This window comes from Pyxicephalus adspersus, chromosome 4, assembly GCF_032062135.1.
Source record: "Pyxicephalus adspersus chromosome 4, UCB_Pads_2.0, whole genome shotgun sequence".
NCBI classification, from domain to species: Eukaryota; Metazoa; Chordata; class Amphibia; order Anura; family Pyxicephalidae; genus Pyxicephalus; species Pyxicephalus adspersus.
Window position 1 is genome coordinate 7,202,760 of NC_092861.1, and position 17,751 is coordinate 7,220,510.

At 40.5% G+C, this 17,751-nt stretch overlaps 1 protein-coding gene across 6 annotated transcripts in view; it reads right to left on the bottom strand.

The window, feature by feature from the left end:
- Positions 1–1,980: 1,980 nt before the first annotated feature.
- DNMT3A (DNA methyltransferase 3 alpha) overlaps positions 1,981–17,751 on the bottom strand; it is a 124,322-nt gene continuing 108,551 nt past the window's right edge. For all 6 annotated transcript variants that reach the window (XM_072407306.1, XM_072407304.1, XM_072407302.1 and 3 more), the window contains 5 exons: positions 17,000–17,148; positions 16,771–16,856; positions 16,447–16,516; positions 15,584–15,702; positions 1,981–15,031 (listed from right to left, as the gene is read on the bottom strand). In XM_072407306.1, the coding sequence (XP_072263407.1) occupies positions 14,890–15,031; positions 15,584–15,702; positions 16,447–16,516; positions 16,771–16,856; positions 17,000–17,148 (566 nt within the window). In that variant the 3' untranslated portion in view covers positions 1,981–14,889. The remainder of the gene's footprint in view (positions 15,032–15,583; positions 15,703–16,446; positions 16,517–16,770; positions 16,857–16,999; positions 17,149–17,751) is intronic.

The window sequence follows — 17,751 nt, forward strand, 5'->3', positions numbered from 1 at the left end:
ATTTTGTAGGACAACAAAAACAGCTAGTCTTTTGCAATACAAGTTCAGGTGAACAACAACTAGACACCGTCAAATGCATGTGAATAACTGATCATCAGCAAGTGTGACCACCTCAAAAAAGGTAGAAGTTTTGAAATTTTGCAGAGCTTGAACAATGTTATTGCAATAACAAGGAGAAAAGACATCAGCAACAATCCAAAAGAAGCAATTTGTTTCTGCACATCAATCAGGGAATAGTTATAAGACTATTTCCAAACAAGTTGAAGTCCATCTTTCTACAGGGAGAAAAATTATTCACAAGTGGAAAATTCAAAACAGTTATCAATCTTCCCTGGATTAAACATCCCAGCAAATTCATCCAAATATCAGACCCTGCACTTCTCAGAGAAAGTGCAAAAAAATCCATGAGTTCCATCTCAGCTCCATCTCCACCTTACATCTACAAGCCTCAGCATTGTAATGTAAAAGTGCATGATAGTACAATTCGAAAAAGTCTGATCATGTACGGCTTGCTTGGAAGGATTGCCAGGAGAAAGCCTCTTTTCTCAAAAAGGAACATGGCAGCACAAAGTTTGAAAAGTTGCATTTGAACAAATCACAAGATTTCTAGAATATGATTCTTTGGACAGATGAATGCACAAGGCCAAGTTTGGTGAAAACCAAACCCAGCATATCAGCACAAACATGGGCTTGTTTGGCAGCTATAGGACCTGGGCACCTTGAAGTTGTTCAGTTAACCCCCTGGGCGGTAACCGCGAGTCCGACTCGGGGTAGAAAATAGATGCTAAAAGCAGTAACCCGAGTCACATTTGGGGTAGGTAAACCTATGAGAAGTAATAGTAAATCGCTACTTACCTGATCCGTCGGCGTCCCGCATCATCCTTCTGTGATGTCCCTATTCTTTCTTTCTCCAGCCGACTTCCTCGTCACTCGATGAGTCACCGGGGAGTTCCCGGGGACATCGGTGCGTGAGGACGTTGCCGGTTGGGCGGGAAATTCAAATCCATTTGTATTGTATTCAATACAAAATAACTGTATTGAATGCAATAAAGTGGATTTACATGTGTAAAAGCAGTACATCTTTCATGAACATTTATTTTACAGTATTTATAATAGTATGACTATAATATATTTTTTTTAAATTTAAAAAAAAATATATATTTTTTTAATTCATTTATTATTTTGACATGATTTTGTTTAAAACTTTTTCATAGAGGACAATCTGGAGTGGAGTCCAGAGTCATCACGTTCTGTTCCTTCATGGGATTTTCCATCTAGCCATTGTCCAAATTCCAAAAAAAAGATTTATTAAGTATTTATTCATACAGAGGTTTTATTGGGTTATTCAACAGGACAACGATCCCAAGCACACCAAAAAAATCTTCAATAAAATGATTCAAAAAGAAAAAAAACAAAGTGTTGGAATGGCCCAGGCAAAGTCCAGATCTCTACACGATCAATATTCGGTGGCAGGACCTTATGAGTCGTTCATAAATTAATGCCTACAAACCTCAAAGAGCTGAAGCAATGTTGTAAAGAAGAAATAGCTAAAATTCCTCCACAACAATGTGAGAAACTGATAAAGTCAACAGAAAATGATGACTTCAAGTTATTGCTACTAAAGGTGATTCTACGAGCTATTGAATCGTGGGATGTACTTTTTTCACACATTGCTTCTCCATTTTGGCTTCATTTTTTAGATGACAGATTCCAGGTGGAGTTATATTTAAATAATTTTGGACCAGGAGATTTTCATGTCCTGATACGTAAAGGTTAAAAGAGTTCCTTCTATATATGTCTTTGTCCTCTTGGAGGTCATTTAAATTATATATATGTATGTGTGTCCTCCTTGGGGTCATTAGAGTGCCTTCTTTCGATGATTTCACTTATAGTGATGGAATGATAAAAATGTGGTTGACATAGGAAATGGCAGCAACTGACCATTAAAAGTTCACCAAAAAAAAAGACAAACAACACAAATTCAAGTGTTTTATAATTTTTCTTTATTTTTCTGGGCACCAAAAATAATAATGAGGTGAAGATACAGACTGGACCATCTGCAGCAGGCAGAGAGCCCCCATATGTCATATACAGCTATACCACGAGCATCAAGTACACAGAGAAACATCAGAACGCCAGTAAAAGAAGGCTCCGTATCCTAAAACATATCTCTTTGAAATAATAAAACGCCAACGTCCCCACTGAAATTCTCCTCTCTCCACCTGCGCGCCTCCTTCCAACAACCACTTGATGAAATGTACATTATCAATGTCAATAAATAGCAGATCTGGAACAAAAAAACGGGAACTAACGCTGTTCTATGACGGAACGGGTCTCCTTATTGAAAGGACCAAAGCATAAACAAGGGAGGGAGGACACAGGAGTGTCCACCATCATCTACATTCCTGGATAAAGAACACACCAGTGGGGTTATTCTGATACATCCCAGGGTGGCTTTGAAAGGTCCGACTCCAGTTTTACATCGTTAGGATTCAAAACACATTTTTCCTGTTTGTATTCAACCATGTTTTTCCTGTCAAGGTGAAATGTGGTTTACAAATTTGTTGGCAAACTTTATTGATTTTTAAATTAAAATGGCTCTCTGAGCATCGATCCTGCTAGTCGATCCATTATTTTTCCACTTGCTTTACGTGTGTTAAACAAGTGCAAAACTAGCGTGACAACACTGTTTGTTCTGCAGGAAATTACGGAATGGACATTTAGGAAGATACAAACTCAAAGCCCAACTCCAAGCTGAACTCTATCACAATCAACCTAATTCAATGATAGCCTCCGCTCCTTAAAAATGACCTCCCCCGATGCAGCCATTCTTCTACTCCTGACAAATCTTGGTTACGCAATTTCAGAATTAGAAGCTAGAAGTTCCTGTTGTACCTACAGGATGCTCGAAAGTTCTGCAGGTTCTAGGGACATTTGTATTGTGGTCATGTCTCTGGATCTTTGCATTCTGCAAGTGGCTAGAGCAAAGGTGGAGATATGACCACAGCAATGTAACTGTTTTTAACAAGATATGTTTATTGTGCCCAGATTAGGGCTGGAAGCAGTTGGAATAAAGTTTTTTTTTAACTTTTGGGAAAAAAATCCGGTGCACCTTTCCTTCCTCCCAGTGTAATATGGTTCACCCAGTCCCTTGTAATGTTTGGAGAACAGTTTTGGGCGGTATGTACTGTTGAAGTAGTATACATCAAGGCATGTGTAATGTGTGTAAAGTACAACGCATCAAGGAAATTTCCAATACCCCATATGTTTGTGTGAGGAAAGGTTTTTGTTTTTTTTCCCCAAGATAAAACTGGCCACAGTTGCCTGTATAAAATGGCACCAAGATATAGTTTGGCTTTTCTGAAAATCTTCACCTTTTACAGCACTATCCCAACAGCCCAACACCGGATAAAATTTAATTGTATGCAAATAAGACAACCCTGATTTTTTAATGTAATACTTCAATTTCCATTGCCAGTTGTAGTTTAAGAGCGTGAGTTTATTAGACTTATGACACCCAAACGTTCAACTCTTTGGAGATAGTAGAACTGATGGCTAAATGGGATGCAAGAGATGCAGTTTTTATACTACCAGTAGCAGGAAACAGCAACTGCATTGTCATGTCTAAAATAGATATATATGAAAATATGATAATAAGTGTCTGCAATATTCAAAGCTAACAATGGTTCCACTAAGCAAAAAAAAAAGTGGACCAGATCCATTGTAGACAGTTTTGGCCAAACCCAGAACACATTTTCTGGCTGGCAACATTTTTTATGTTGGTCAAGATATATAGACGACATTCAAAGCCACCCCTGCATGTTTTTTCCTCCACAGATGATTCTACTAGAAAGCTTTTCTCTCAGGACAGTTGTCCACCTGTGTCACTCACCTCCCCAGGTTTACCTGGCAAATGCTCAAGCCATAAACCTGTAGCTTTATATAACAGCAGGCCGGAGATTCAGACCCTGGCCTTCGACACTTAAAACATTCTAACTTCACATGTGGAAATACGATCTGTTCAGCAACACGCACAAGAAACAGCTTTTATCTCCAGCCAGACTACCACAGTTTGACTAATTTTTTTTAGATTTTTATTTTTTTTAGGTGTCATCACCTGTCAAGCAATTGGAGTAAGCATGACGCACATATAGAAGTCACAGTCATAACATGGGCAGGTTAAAACAGGGATGAGAGGACATATCATGGTAAAAAGGAAAGTAAACACACATATGTATTTTTGTGTGCATGGAATGTGGGGTAAAAACAAAACAAAAAGAAACAGAAACCGGCTTCTAACATGGATAAAACATGATACATTTGTCATATGTAACAGTAAAAGTTATCAAATGCTCTACATAGTTTATTTTCAGTTCAGTATACATCATTGTCACAAAGAGTTAAAGCACCAACTATTTCAATGTCTAGGCTAAAACACATAAAATCTTTTGCTTGCTCATTTTTTTTAAGATTTTTTGTGTATTTATTTCAAGTACAAAGTTAAAATGCCTTTTTTATTTTTTTCCCCTAATAATAATATAGAAGAGTAAAATAAAAGTGCCTTCTTGGAACAGCACTAGAAGAATTCCCCCTCAGAAAATTAAAAGAGACAAAAAACAAACAAAACAAAATATAACCAAAAGGATAAAGAAAAACAAACAGTCGTCAACCAGATAGTAGATTTAATTTAACAATATATATTTCTCATAAAATGTTTAGCACCTTTTTTTTTTTTAAATCACCGCCCACCTTCTGCTTATTTTAAGGAACTTAGGCATTTTATTTTTTTAATGTTTTTCTATTTTTTTTTCACTCAGGACTGTGCCAGAATAAATAAAGTGAAGAATGTGAAAAATAATTGTCAGCACCATTCAGATTCCCATTAGCCTGTATGGGGTCTTTAGGCTCGTGATTGGGGCAGACCATCCTAAGGAACACAAATTTCACACTGGTGGGATCCTGGTGTTTCGTCAATTTATTTACCTTTTACAAAAAATGTTTTTGAACAATGGCAGCATTTTACAGTAGGAAGAATTTTCAATTTTCTGGATGGTGTCCACAATCGCACCTCATTTTTTTCATTGTTGACAAATTAGCACTGTAGCTGAGAGACCCTGAAAACAACAGATTTGTCCAAAGTTGTGTTGACTTTATGGGCAGATGTTGGAAAGAACCCTAAGAACTGCCCATTTTTTTAAAGAGCCAAGGCCACGCTATTTACTAATATCCACTGGTCATGGTATCAATAACAACAGGAATCTGGCTACATGGCGGATTGTTAAGATGTTCCTCTTACAAAGTACAGGTTTCCTTCATCAAATGCTAAGGTTTTGTAACATGCCGAACACAAAGGTGATATGAACAATAGGTGAACCCACAGCAGGCCCAGAAATATGTTGGTACATGGATCAGGGTCTGCTTTTAAGACCCACCTATGATAGAGGGGTTGTAAGCCTAAAACCTAATTCTTTTGTCTTTCCTAATGCTTAGCAAATCTTTAAGGGCACAGCCTCGAGAGCGAAAGGTAAGTCTGGTTCCTTCTGGCACCATGATTGGGTTTTATGGTTGTAAAATGGCTGGGCAATTGATTTCACTGCACATAACTAGATCCAAAACTCTCTATTTTAAGACATAAAAGCAAGTTCTTAATCATTTTTTTTCTCACTGATGGAAGGATCACCAATAATGTCTATGGAATGACTATTCCATATTGAGTTTTATAACAGATGAGCTCCCTGTAGGAATGGTTGGAGATATCCCATGCATGTGGAGACCTGTGTGGTTCTCATCTAGCAAAATGGGAGACAAGGGAGTATAGGAATTTTGTGAGGGGTCTTGGGAGCAAAGTAGGGTCATTTAAAGGATAGCAATACAAAAAGTAGCCATGCTCAACCCATCAGTAAATATATTATTTATCAAACGTACATAGAATTTCATCAAGTTGATTTTTGGTTGCTACCATTGTTGACCTTTATTTACCAATGCAAGCCAGTCTGTTATCTTAAAGCAATGGCTTCAGTACTTTGAGTCCCCGACCCAGAACAAGTTAAGAAAATCAGGAAAGATCCTAGGTCTCCATACTTGTCCTGGGTCAGTGTTTCATAGTATTGAAGGCCTTGGATTAGCACGGCACCTTGTATGTTCAGAATGTGGGTAATAGCTGCCTCTCCCAGAATTCTTCTTTTGACACACTGGTGACATAGCTAAAAATAAAATATTTAGGGCATTACAAAATGCTCATTTCTGTCACGGCTTGATAAAAAAATAATTCTCATGCAGCAATAATGAAGGATTGACAATGATTCCTGGAACAACAGCAGTCAACATAAGCAACTAACTCACATTGGCAAAATTTGTGCTGCAGGTAGTGTTTTTTTACGTACGGCTCACTTCCTAGACCTTGTCGTCTGTGGAAGTTGTAAAATGCAATACAGCAAGGGTTACCACTGCCGTGCTGAGATTCATCAACGCAGGGAACGTGAAAATTCTACAATGTAAAGCGTGTTAATACGATTTTGTGTTGTAGCAGTTGCAGTGTGTGTAGTGTTAGCTTTACACTTGACATGTGACTCGACAGTTTATGGTCGTCCCTCCTTGTGTAAACACTCCAGGCTCTGCACACATCACCGGTGATTCTTTACGAGATGTTTTGCTGCAGTTTCGCTTTTCAAAGCTAAGGGGAACACCATATGGCTAGAAGTTAGTGAACACCTGACAATTGTACCAACTAAAAGGCCAAACCTGTGCTGACCCCTGACCCCCCCCCCCTCCTAAATATACCTTTCAGGCTTAGTCTACGTGGACGTTTTCCCCAGCGTTTAACCTGAGGCTTTAAAAGCCAATGTTTGAAATTCCCATGCATTCCAATGAGTTAATCTACACCAGGAACTTTCCTTGAGGCACGTTTACGAGCGTTATCTATTAACGTTGCTTGCAATGTTTAAAAAATTAAAACGCGGGGTTAATGCCCAAAAACCCGGGTTAACGCTTCCAGTTAAAAACACTGCAAAGGCGGTATAGACATTTTCCAGTGTTTACTTTTTAAAAACGTCCGTGTAGACCCAGCCTTAGGTGTTTCTTTCTAATGCTACAGAATACAGAGATTTTAGACAAAGGTGTGCTTTCAACCTTAAGGAAACTGTTTTGGGAAGGTCCTTTCTGTGTCCAAAGCCATGGTTTTATGAGTTTTGCGTAGAGGAACTCAAGTGGTTAGTACAGAACTATAACCTCGACTTTATGGAACACTTAAGAATTGAAATGGTAACATCTTGTAGCAGTGGTTGCTGTTATGACCATAAAGAATGGGGAACACCAATTCTGCCTATGAGTTTGGGATGTCCATCAAGCTTCTACAGGTGTGATTGTCAGGTGTCCACAGATTTTCAGATCACAGTGTGTCTGCCACCATGAACATTGTAAGTTTATGGTTGCATTGCCCCGAAACCTCTTTTTTACAGAGGCTTATCTGTATATACCACTCCCAATTTCTGGAAGCTTTATAAATACACTAAATCTCACTAATGTAATTGTTAATTTCCCTCAGAAATATTCTTTTATTTCTAATTAAGGTTTCTAAGGTGCCACGTCAGCCTGCAAAGTATGTCTGGTGGCTGTGGGGATTTTTGGTTTTGGTTTCAAAATATAGCAGGAGGAGTAGCATAAAACCAAATGAAAAAGTCATATGTAAGTCAAATCCAGGCTTTGCAAACAATAATCTATGTCTTCTTTATTGTCTGCACTTTAACACTGGAAATGTTTGCATCACAGTGCTTTGATGTGTGTTGTGTGATGGATTTCACTTGACAAGAATAGAAAAAAACAAGCACATGCATACATGGCCATTCATAGTGCACCGCTTTACCAGGTATTGGAAGAAGACCTGTTGCATTGTATTTTGCCTATGCAAAGAAGTATCCTCTGGTATTGAGATCCTAGTGATGGAGGATTTTAGCATAGGACAGGTGAATATAGAACAAAATAGGGATTATTTGTTGGGAAGGCGAACAAAAAGAGCGCTTATCCACCAATCCACCTTCTTCACATGGGCAGGCTGGCAACCACTTAGCAGCCATATTTAAATGCAATGGACTCAAACTGCATTGCCTTTTGTCTTACACATTTGTTCAGACAGTGGGTTGAATGGACAACCAACTACCAAACACTGCAAGAAGCATTTAGAAATAGGACCTACTGCATCACATGCTGGTTTCCTTTATTTAAATGATAATCAGCATTGGGTAGGGGTAGATCAGAGGCTGGTAGTTGGTGAAATCACCATGTAACCTCTGCAAAACCATATGTGTACACAAACCTTGTTACTCACCCTCCTCCGTACACATCTGCATCCTATGGCCAGTATTGCCATTACTGCAGCATGAAGGTCCAGTTGTAACATTTCCCTTGTATTTTGTAACTATGTAATCCTATTTTATTACGCTCTTTATTCCTCAGTTTTATATTCCTTATTGATACACACCTAACTAGAATATCACTGTGATCCCTCTTTCATTTATCTAGGAGACAGGATCACTCAGTTGATTGTATTGGTGCCCCTGTGGGTATCATTCTGGTTTCTCCAAGTGACCCATGCTCTTTTACACTTTTAATACTTCAATACAAATTTATGAAGCTGATAAAATATACCATGATGACTATTGAAGTACTAACATCTAGTCAGTATGAAGACCAACAGAAGACACTTCAAAGTCCAACAATGGAGCTTTCAGTGTACCCAATGTCTTTTGCAGACTGTTAAGCTAAAAGTTTGAATTTTGTTCTACTTAATAATAATAATAAAAAAAATCCCTATCAGACTAAACATATTTACACAATTTTAGACATTAAATTTTGTCTACATTTTATTTGACATATACAATATGTACTTACTATATTAAAGGATTTTACCCATCCATGATTCCAAATGAACTCACTCTTACAGGATGAAGGTACAATTAGGAACGTTGTGCACCATGTGCTGCCAAATGGAATGGTCATGCTTGTGACAATTCTCCTGCATTGCCTGGCCTTTATATGGGTTAAGGTTGGGAAATAGGGTCAGGGTAGCCCAACACAGGCTCCCATATTTTGTCCATAATCAATAACTGTTACTGGAATCAAACCAGCGCCAGCCTTGTACAGGCCAATCAATGTAGGTGACACATTAATAACATGAACAGCTGCCATGACAGTACATGGTCTTCTTATGACATATGCCATACTGTCATAAGTAAATGTAAAATTATTTGGTTTAATTCCTCTCATAAAGGACAACACTGTGATTGGATGTTTACCACTTAATGCAGCCAAAACATAGAAAACGGAGCTCTAACATAATTGACGCCAAGTCAACTTGTTTTTATTACACAGCTTAACTAATCTCAAAAAAGCCGATTACAAAAAGAGCATTTTGTAATATTCCAGAATAATGAAGTGGAATATATTGACTGATGGTCAATCAATAATCATAGAAGCCATCTGCTCCCCTATTTTAGGTAGAAGTGTCAGAGATCAAGGTTATGATGAACTTTATAGTGTGTTAGAGAGGTATTTACATTGTGTTGTATTCTTTTTATTTTTCATGAAACAGTTTGGGAGGAAATGGAATAATGTTTTGGGATCGGAGATTGGCTTGACAGTGTCGAGTTTACCCATAGCTACTTAGCTAAATGGTTTTCCGTATTTCTGAAATGCTTACACAAAGTATATTATAAAAAAAACAAACACTTATTGTTAAAAACAAGGAGCCCACAACCCTCAAAATGTCCACAGAGTCTTGTTATAGCTTAATCCTACTCTACAGCACACCTCAATGAAGGCAACTCTCTGATGGCCAAATCCCCTTCATGAAACTGTGAGATGCCTTCCGCGTTTCAAAGATTAAAACCTAGGTTGCAGACAGTTCTTTGGCTCTCACCTGATATCTATGTCAATAGTTTTGGGTAAATAAAATGAAGACTTGTTATCTAGGGCCTTCCCACCCAAACTGTGCTAAATCTGTGCAGGTTGCACATGACATGGCGCCAGGACAGCTTTGTTGGGGACTATAGTCAATCTGACATTGGAGCAAGCACCAATGCGAACATGATTTTACAAAGAAATATACCTGAGTGTTCTGGCATGATATAAAAGGCATGAGTGATGCCCCTCAAGTTTAAGAGCAATCGTGGAGGAGACCTGTACATCTTATCAGCCAAGAGCTTGTTCCCTGGTGAGGAATCATTTATGGTGGACACCAGGGCAGTAAAAAGCAATGGTGGATGGTCAGAGGTATAAAGAAAGTTATATTTAGTAGAGTCTGAGTGTTTAGAGCACAGCCCCGTCTACATCAAGTAATTGGACACAAAATCAAAAACGTTCACATCATATACAATGGATAAAAGAGTGGAGGGGCTTTGACCCCCTGACAACACAAAACACCACTGATAATTGAGATAACTGTAAGCGAGAAGTATCAGGAGAGGCCTTGACAAGGTTGCTCTATAAAATATCAGCATAGAAGGACAAGGCCTCCAAATCTTTCTTGAAGGCCCAGGTGCCTTCTCCTGAACTCTAAAATTCTACAATCTGTTTTAGTGAGTTTGAAAATCAAAAAGAGACTCCGGCTCCCCATTCTGGTGTTGGGGGTGGCCTGTGTCTGCTGAAGACCTTGTGTATAAATAGTTGTAAAAAATGCAGCTTGGGTTGTTTGCGGTTCGGGGATGACTAAAAACATGGCTGATCCTCCCGGCGGAGGTGCTTGAGGGCTGAGATCGCCTGAGTAGCTCTGATGGAAGCTCTGGTAAGAGTAAGCACCCCGTAAATACAGTAATTGGATGTCATTCCTGACAGCTGACACCAGAGCTGGTCCTTAGTGGCAAAACTATTACACCTTCTGGTGCAAGTTTCGAGACCACCAGCAACGACCAGAGGATCCGCTGCCTTACATTGTGGCACACGCTTGCAAACCTGATGGAACATCTTTTATTGCATAGTTTGGAGAGACTTGAATCAACAGGCCGAAGATGGGAATGTTGGCACCTTTCCCACCATGGCCTTGGGTTGGCAGCTCACTAGAATTTCCTGGACTGGAAGGAATGTTGGCGCCAGTAAATATAAGCTTGTTGGCAATAAGGCACCGTTTACAGCTTGTATCCAACATGGAGCTGGTAAGAGATACTCAGGAAGAGATCCAGTCCATTACACTGGCAGCCATACTGTCTAATGCCTGACCTCACGCTAATACTTGGAAGTGGCACTACCGGCTGTTTATGGCAAGAATGCTTGAAAGGGACAGTCCTCCAAAAACATGACATTTCAGTACCGATTGGAGGTAGATGGGCTCGAAGAACAGACTTCTCATCAATTTCTCTCCCACTTGTATTTTTTATTAGCCAAGGTGGATAGGTAGAGATGGGAACATAGGTGTAGAGATGGTTCCCAAATAAATACAAGACACTGGCAGATGATTTTATTCTCCAACCGATATTGAAATATCACTATTCAGAGTGACCATTTCAAGCATGGAGGTATGGAATAGCACCAGTTTTTCAGCTAGACAGACAGTATTAATGAAATGGAAGGCTGTTTTTTTTAAAGCACCATGGAATTGGCTGACAATGGATACCTTACCTGACCTTCCCTCAATGCAGCTCTGTATGATGGGATGTGTTTTGGGTCCCATGCTTGAGTTCAGTCTAAACAAATATTTCAACTCTGGGTGGAAGCCAGGATGTACTACCCCCATTTCTTTTATGCCCCAGGGACTGGTGGTTATGTTTTTACACCAAAGTTCCAAGATCTGCCCAAACACAATGTTTATTACGAGGGTGTCTCAATCTTGTTGCAATTTTCTTAGCTCGAGTGTGTTACTGAGAATCCAGTAACCAAAGTGAGAATTCACTGTAGGTCAATTGGTGTCAGATTTATCCAAACCCATTCATAACTTAAAAGACCAACCCCACTCACTGATATTTGACCTGTGTGCAGTTGAATCATGTGCTGGAATTGTTATATTTCTAGGAAACTCCAGGGAAAATAAATCATTCCTAAAATTCTAAAGTGGCCAACACAACGCCAATGGACAATGTCACACCCCTACAATGTATATAAGGGGGGATTTTAGCTGCAGCAGAGCTATAGCTTTCCTTATGGTTGTGTTGAACAAAGCCATGTACTAATTGTAGGACATCTGTAACAACTGGAGTCTCTGAAATATATATTAGTTCACCAGCTGACTTTTAAAGTGACCATTTCCTGTGTTAATGTAGATCAATAGAAAAGTCACTTGACTCCCCCTTCCATCCCAGCAGTATGTACTCCCAATTTTTCATATCTTTGTTTCCCCCCTTCAGCTGTCAGTAGCAGGCACTGAAAACCCTGTGTAACATTCAAACCAACTTGTTGGGTCATACTTATGGCTATGGATTCCACTTTCCCCCCAACCTATGTGACAGTGCTGGGCCAATCGCAAGACATTAACATTGCGAGATAGGATTGGGGAAGTGAGTCGCATGCTCACATATATAGAAAAGTATGGAGTATTTTTCTTTGCGTCTGATGGCCAAACATGGCGGCAAAAGACCAAGGTCATGCAAACTTCATTCTACTAGGAAAAAGTGGGAAGCCAAGTGTTTTCTTATAGACAAAGAAGATGATCACTGATTCCAGTTTTTTTTAAATTTGTACTTTAATCGTAAGTGAGCAGTGGGGTGGTCTAGAATGGCTGTAGCCCAGAGTAGAGTAAGACACCCTCTTTGTGTGTGATTCATAATGAATGCCATAACTTCACTGACACCCATGAGTCTGATAGCCACTGAATTTTCCCTGGTGGAGAATTTTCCAGGTCCATGAATTTCAATGGCAGTAATTGATTCTCCACCATTCTCCAGTGAATGTCAGATTCATTCCTTTATAAGTAGACATCATAGAGTTTAACTACAGCTTTTAGATGCTGTAGCTCCACAATGCCCCAATATTGGCATCTCACCTTAGGTTGGTAATCTGTTCACCCTCTGTTGTCTAAGGGAAAGGGATGCAATATGGACATAGGCCCGATCATGAAACACCAGCCACGTAAGAGAACATTATTGTCTGTGGCGACATTGTATCTCGTGTCTCTTGAGGGGATCCCTCTGTGTTTTTAGGCACGTGTCTTGTATATAAGCACCAGGTCACGCAGCAATTGTACGACCGTTATCTTTTGCAATAGTTTGAAGGGGCAACAAGTTCTCCGCACACCATTTCAATAAGGCACCGTGGATGCCGATGTTTTTAATCATCCCACTTTTGGAAAGCACCATGTGAAGTTGTTGTACAGTAGTAGTAAGCAGTACCATGATTTGTATATGTCAGCTCTGCAAGTGTGTGCACATTTGGTAATAAACATCTGACTCAACCCAATTACATAAACTCAACCACTGGGTGGCCTTCCGCAGGTTGTGCCAAAGACAAATTCTAGCAACAGCCATAAAATACAATATGGTAGTCTGTAAGCCAAATGGGTACTATATATCTATATCAAGTGTGGACCTGTACAGCGTAACAGTCCAGCATGAACTTAATAATTCTCTGTAGGTGCAGCCAGTTATCCCTTCCACTGGCTGCTATTGGTCAAGGAGACGGCATACTAGGGAAGATCAAATGACGTAGTAAGATATAAGCACCGTTTAAAGAGATCCCATAGACCACAAGCAGCCAATGAGATATGGAACACTGGGCTGCAATCAGCACATACGATATAGGACGCCATGCGCACACTTGCAGAGTTTATATATCCTGTGATTCCACATACAGTATATCTGTAAACAGTGTTAGAGGTCTGAGCTGTTTGTAAGAGCTGCTTTATCCTGGCCACGAGGCACGGGGCACCTGAAATACTTAAAAGAAAAAAAAAATTTGCCTATTTTTTGTTAAAATTGTAACAATTATCCTGCAATAAACCTTTGAAATGAAAGAGATTTGTATTCTTTTTGTTTTTCTACTCATCGATTGAAATGTTGAACCAGACTATGAAGACACAGACGTCGCAATACGACGTCTGGAGGCTGCGTCACCTAAAATGCGCCTGTCTGAGCGGTGTGTGTGTCGCTGCTTAGAAGACGCAGCCTCGGTGTGCTAAGGAGGGAAAGTCTCCGATTACACAATGTGCGATTCACGTACACTGCCATACTTGTGCTGCTAGGTACATTTAGGTTTCCTGTGTGCCAGCCGCAGCTCCGCGGTCTGGTTTGCATTGCGTTCTACGTTTTGACTTGACCCTCTTTGCAGCCACTATTTCCAGGCACCCCTCGGCAGGAAAGCGGGTAAAGCACATTAAAAGACCTAGAAAACTAAAAATGAACATCTAAAACGTTTAGCACCGGGGCAGAAGAAAACTCAAATATAAAAAAAAAAAAAACCCTAGGGAGAACGTGAGGGCCCGCCATTGACTGGTGGATCCTGTAGTTCCTCAGCACGAGGTTGCCCGACTCTGCCATAAACTGCACTAATATTTAAAACCTGGAACCTGTGCACTCAACATGGTGACGTCTTAAAAAAGACCCGCAGGCTCTTACGTTACTAAAACATGGGGCTGTGGGGGGGTTAAAATAATCCCCCCTCCCCCTACAAAATATCAAAGTAAAAACTTAAAAAAATAAACTTAGACATATGTAAAGGAGAGTGTAACATGGAACAAGAAGTTACGTAGAAGTGTCCATTCAGATATCAGACGCTCCCAGCTGCTCCTGGTCGCTGGTGGTCCGGTTTTTACCACCGGGTGATTGATTCTTTCCCAGTTTTCCATCCGTCCGCCGGTGGAGCTGTGAGACTAGGTGAGGGTCGGTAAAGGTTCTGGGGGAGCTGGAAGGTCAGGGTGAGGGAAGTGGGGGGAAGGGGAGGGCGGTCAGCTTCAGGTCCCTTTTACCTTGTGAGTTAAACGCAGGCAAAAAATTCCTTTAGAGGGGCGAAGAGGTGCCGAATGACAGGGACACTCCAGGATCTTCCCAGAAGCCTCTGCCTGGCTAAGCGACTCATGTTAGAGACATCTGTGTAGTGGACTGGGAAGCCAAAGACCCTGCATGGAGGACACAAAGGTTAAATATTGTACTAAAAACTGAGCTATACCTGAATTATTCTGAAATATCAAGAATATGTGATATTCTTTTATCAAAATGACAATATTACTGGACAAGTTATGATAGAAGAGGTCAAAAAAATAAAAAAACAAAAGCCTCCACTAAATCACTGAGAAGCCAAGTGGAATCTTTAGAGACCAGCAGACATCTATCAGTCTAATGCCATTAGAAATCCCAAAGATGGTAATATTCCTCATTTTATGCTAACCCCATCATGAACCCAAAGGCAAAAAAAAATAATTTTAAAGCAGCTTTAAACCAACATTTACTGGTGGTGAATCATTGTCATTTAAAGAAGGCCCCCACACCAAGAAACGGTGCCAGAAAAATTCACAACCATGCAGATGGATCAAGGAATGTATTTAATTGCCAGGGGAATTTTATTGAATGTTCATACAACAGGCAAGAACATTGAAGTTTGGGAAACCCCAGATACCCAGCCCTATGAAGGACCTCAATACCTTTTGTATGAACGTAACATTCAAACTCACCGTTCCATCTCGGTGCACCAGAGAATGTCTTCCTTCTCATTCATAAAGACAGGGAAGTGTTGGTCTTTGCCCTGCTTGATGGAATTGGACCTAGTGGTGATGGTTCGGACTTTGCTAAACTGAAACAGAGATTTGGTGTTATTGGCATGACTGAAACAAGATAAACCCGTAACAAGTCTTTATAGCAAGTAAATGAAGACTTTCTTATAATACACAGCTATTGAAGGTCAAGTGACAGCAACACGTTGGCTTTAACAGGAGACCTGAACTGGAGCTCCATGCAACCTGATTTTTATAATCGCAGCTAAGTTTTTGTATGATTTTGCAATCCCAGCTCAACTGCAAGACTTTCCAGTCCCAAAGCGGACATCATTTTACAGGCTGCATTTGCTTTAGCATGCTCATTGAGCAATAGTTTCCACGGACGGGTTTAAGGTTGGGGTGGGCAATAAGCAAGCATAGTCAGGAACAAGCAAAAGTTGGTAGCCAGACAGACACAAATGCAGGTTGACAGGATCACAAGGGTTACAGATGCACAAGTGTTAACGGGTCACTGGAGCACAATTGAAGCATAAAAGTGTCACTCAGCAAGAGGAGTATTGCCACTAATGTATTGAAGTGTAGCTTGAAAGTTGCACCATGCATCACTTTTTCTATAAAAGACTGGACCAATCAAGAGAGTTGTCTACTGACTGATTGTGGTGCTGGTGCTCTGGGGAAACCTGAAAGTACCTTAGCTGATCACCTGAGTATAGATCTATCAGTGGATCTCAGAAGCAGTGTGTGTGATACTATACTATATTGTATTGGCAAGGATGTCCTCTATGGTTGTCACTGAGTGTGGATGAAATGTGACCTCTCACCTTTGCTATCCTGCCATGCTCCAGGCAGTCTTGTAGATCAAGTCGGTCGTTCACCGTGGACACCAGAGGTCTGCATAGAGAACAGAGAAGAACAATCAGAGCAATCTCATTTCCAAGCTGAGAACATTCAGCAACATCTAGCACTTTCCTCCCCAACCTGACTGTCCCTGGACCACCCCTTTCAATCTCTGGATTTCAGTTCTTTCATTTATGGAAACAAAAGCCTACATAGGTACAACCACTCCTCCATACTGACTTTTACCTTGGCACCATCTTTCTGAGCATTACAGAAAATACAAGTTTTTTTCACATGTTTTTACTAACCTGTTCATACCAGGAAGGTTACCCCAGAAGTAACGGGCCCTGTGCGCGGCTGAAACCTCCCTGGCATCGATCATCACTGGGTTTGACTGGAAAAAAAAAGGAGACATGGCAAGTTCAGAGGTTTGCAAACCTTGCATGAAAATGCAAGGTTCCCTATTGCAGATGAACCCTTTTACCATTTAGCAATAAATCGTTATACCCTCAAATAGCAGTGACTCCCGGCTCTTACCTCTAGGAAGCGGGAGATGTCCCTTTTATCGCTAATGCCCATGGCCACCACATTCTCGAACAACCAGAAGAACGGCCGGTCATCTCCTTCTTTCGGCCGAGCCTCGTGCAGCAAACGGTAAAATTCAAAGAAGAGGCGTCCGGTACCCTCTGCAGGGAAGAGAGAGAGAGGGAGAGAGAAAGAGAGGGAGAGAGAAAGAGAGGGAGAGAGAAAGAGAGAGGTCTCTGTCACTTGGTTAAATGAAGAGCATAGATAGAGCATGTTTAGGTCTATGAGCAGGGCTGACCAACAAATGGACCATATCTATATCAGCCATTGTGTTAGGCTATATCTTTTCATCAGAATGCAAGGGACTAAGGCTTTGGGTACTGAAAGTGGACCTGTACTTAAAAAGAACCTGTCACCACCTGCTACACTGATAGGTACACACAGACAGGCAATTTACATTAGAGAAGCTATGCCTGCTAAAGCAATCTGACTTCACCAGACACAATCTTAGGATGTAAAGTGAACAGGAATGGCTGGGAGCATTTTTAGAATGCAGCTCTGAAGTTACGAAATGCATGGTATAAAAATGGGGGTGTGAGAGGGCTCCAAGAGTTTAGTGATCAGATGGCTCCATGACCTGGCTCACCCAGACATATCAGTTTATCAGTTCACCCTTGACACCTCTTCCTAGGTGTGTGAAATTGCTGCAGCAAGCTTCTGTATACACATAATACAGATTACTTGTCTATGTTTAGAAGGTGCCG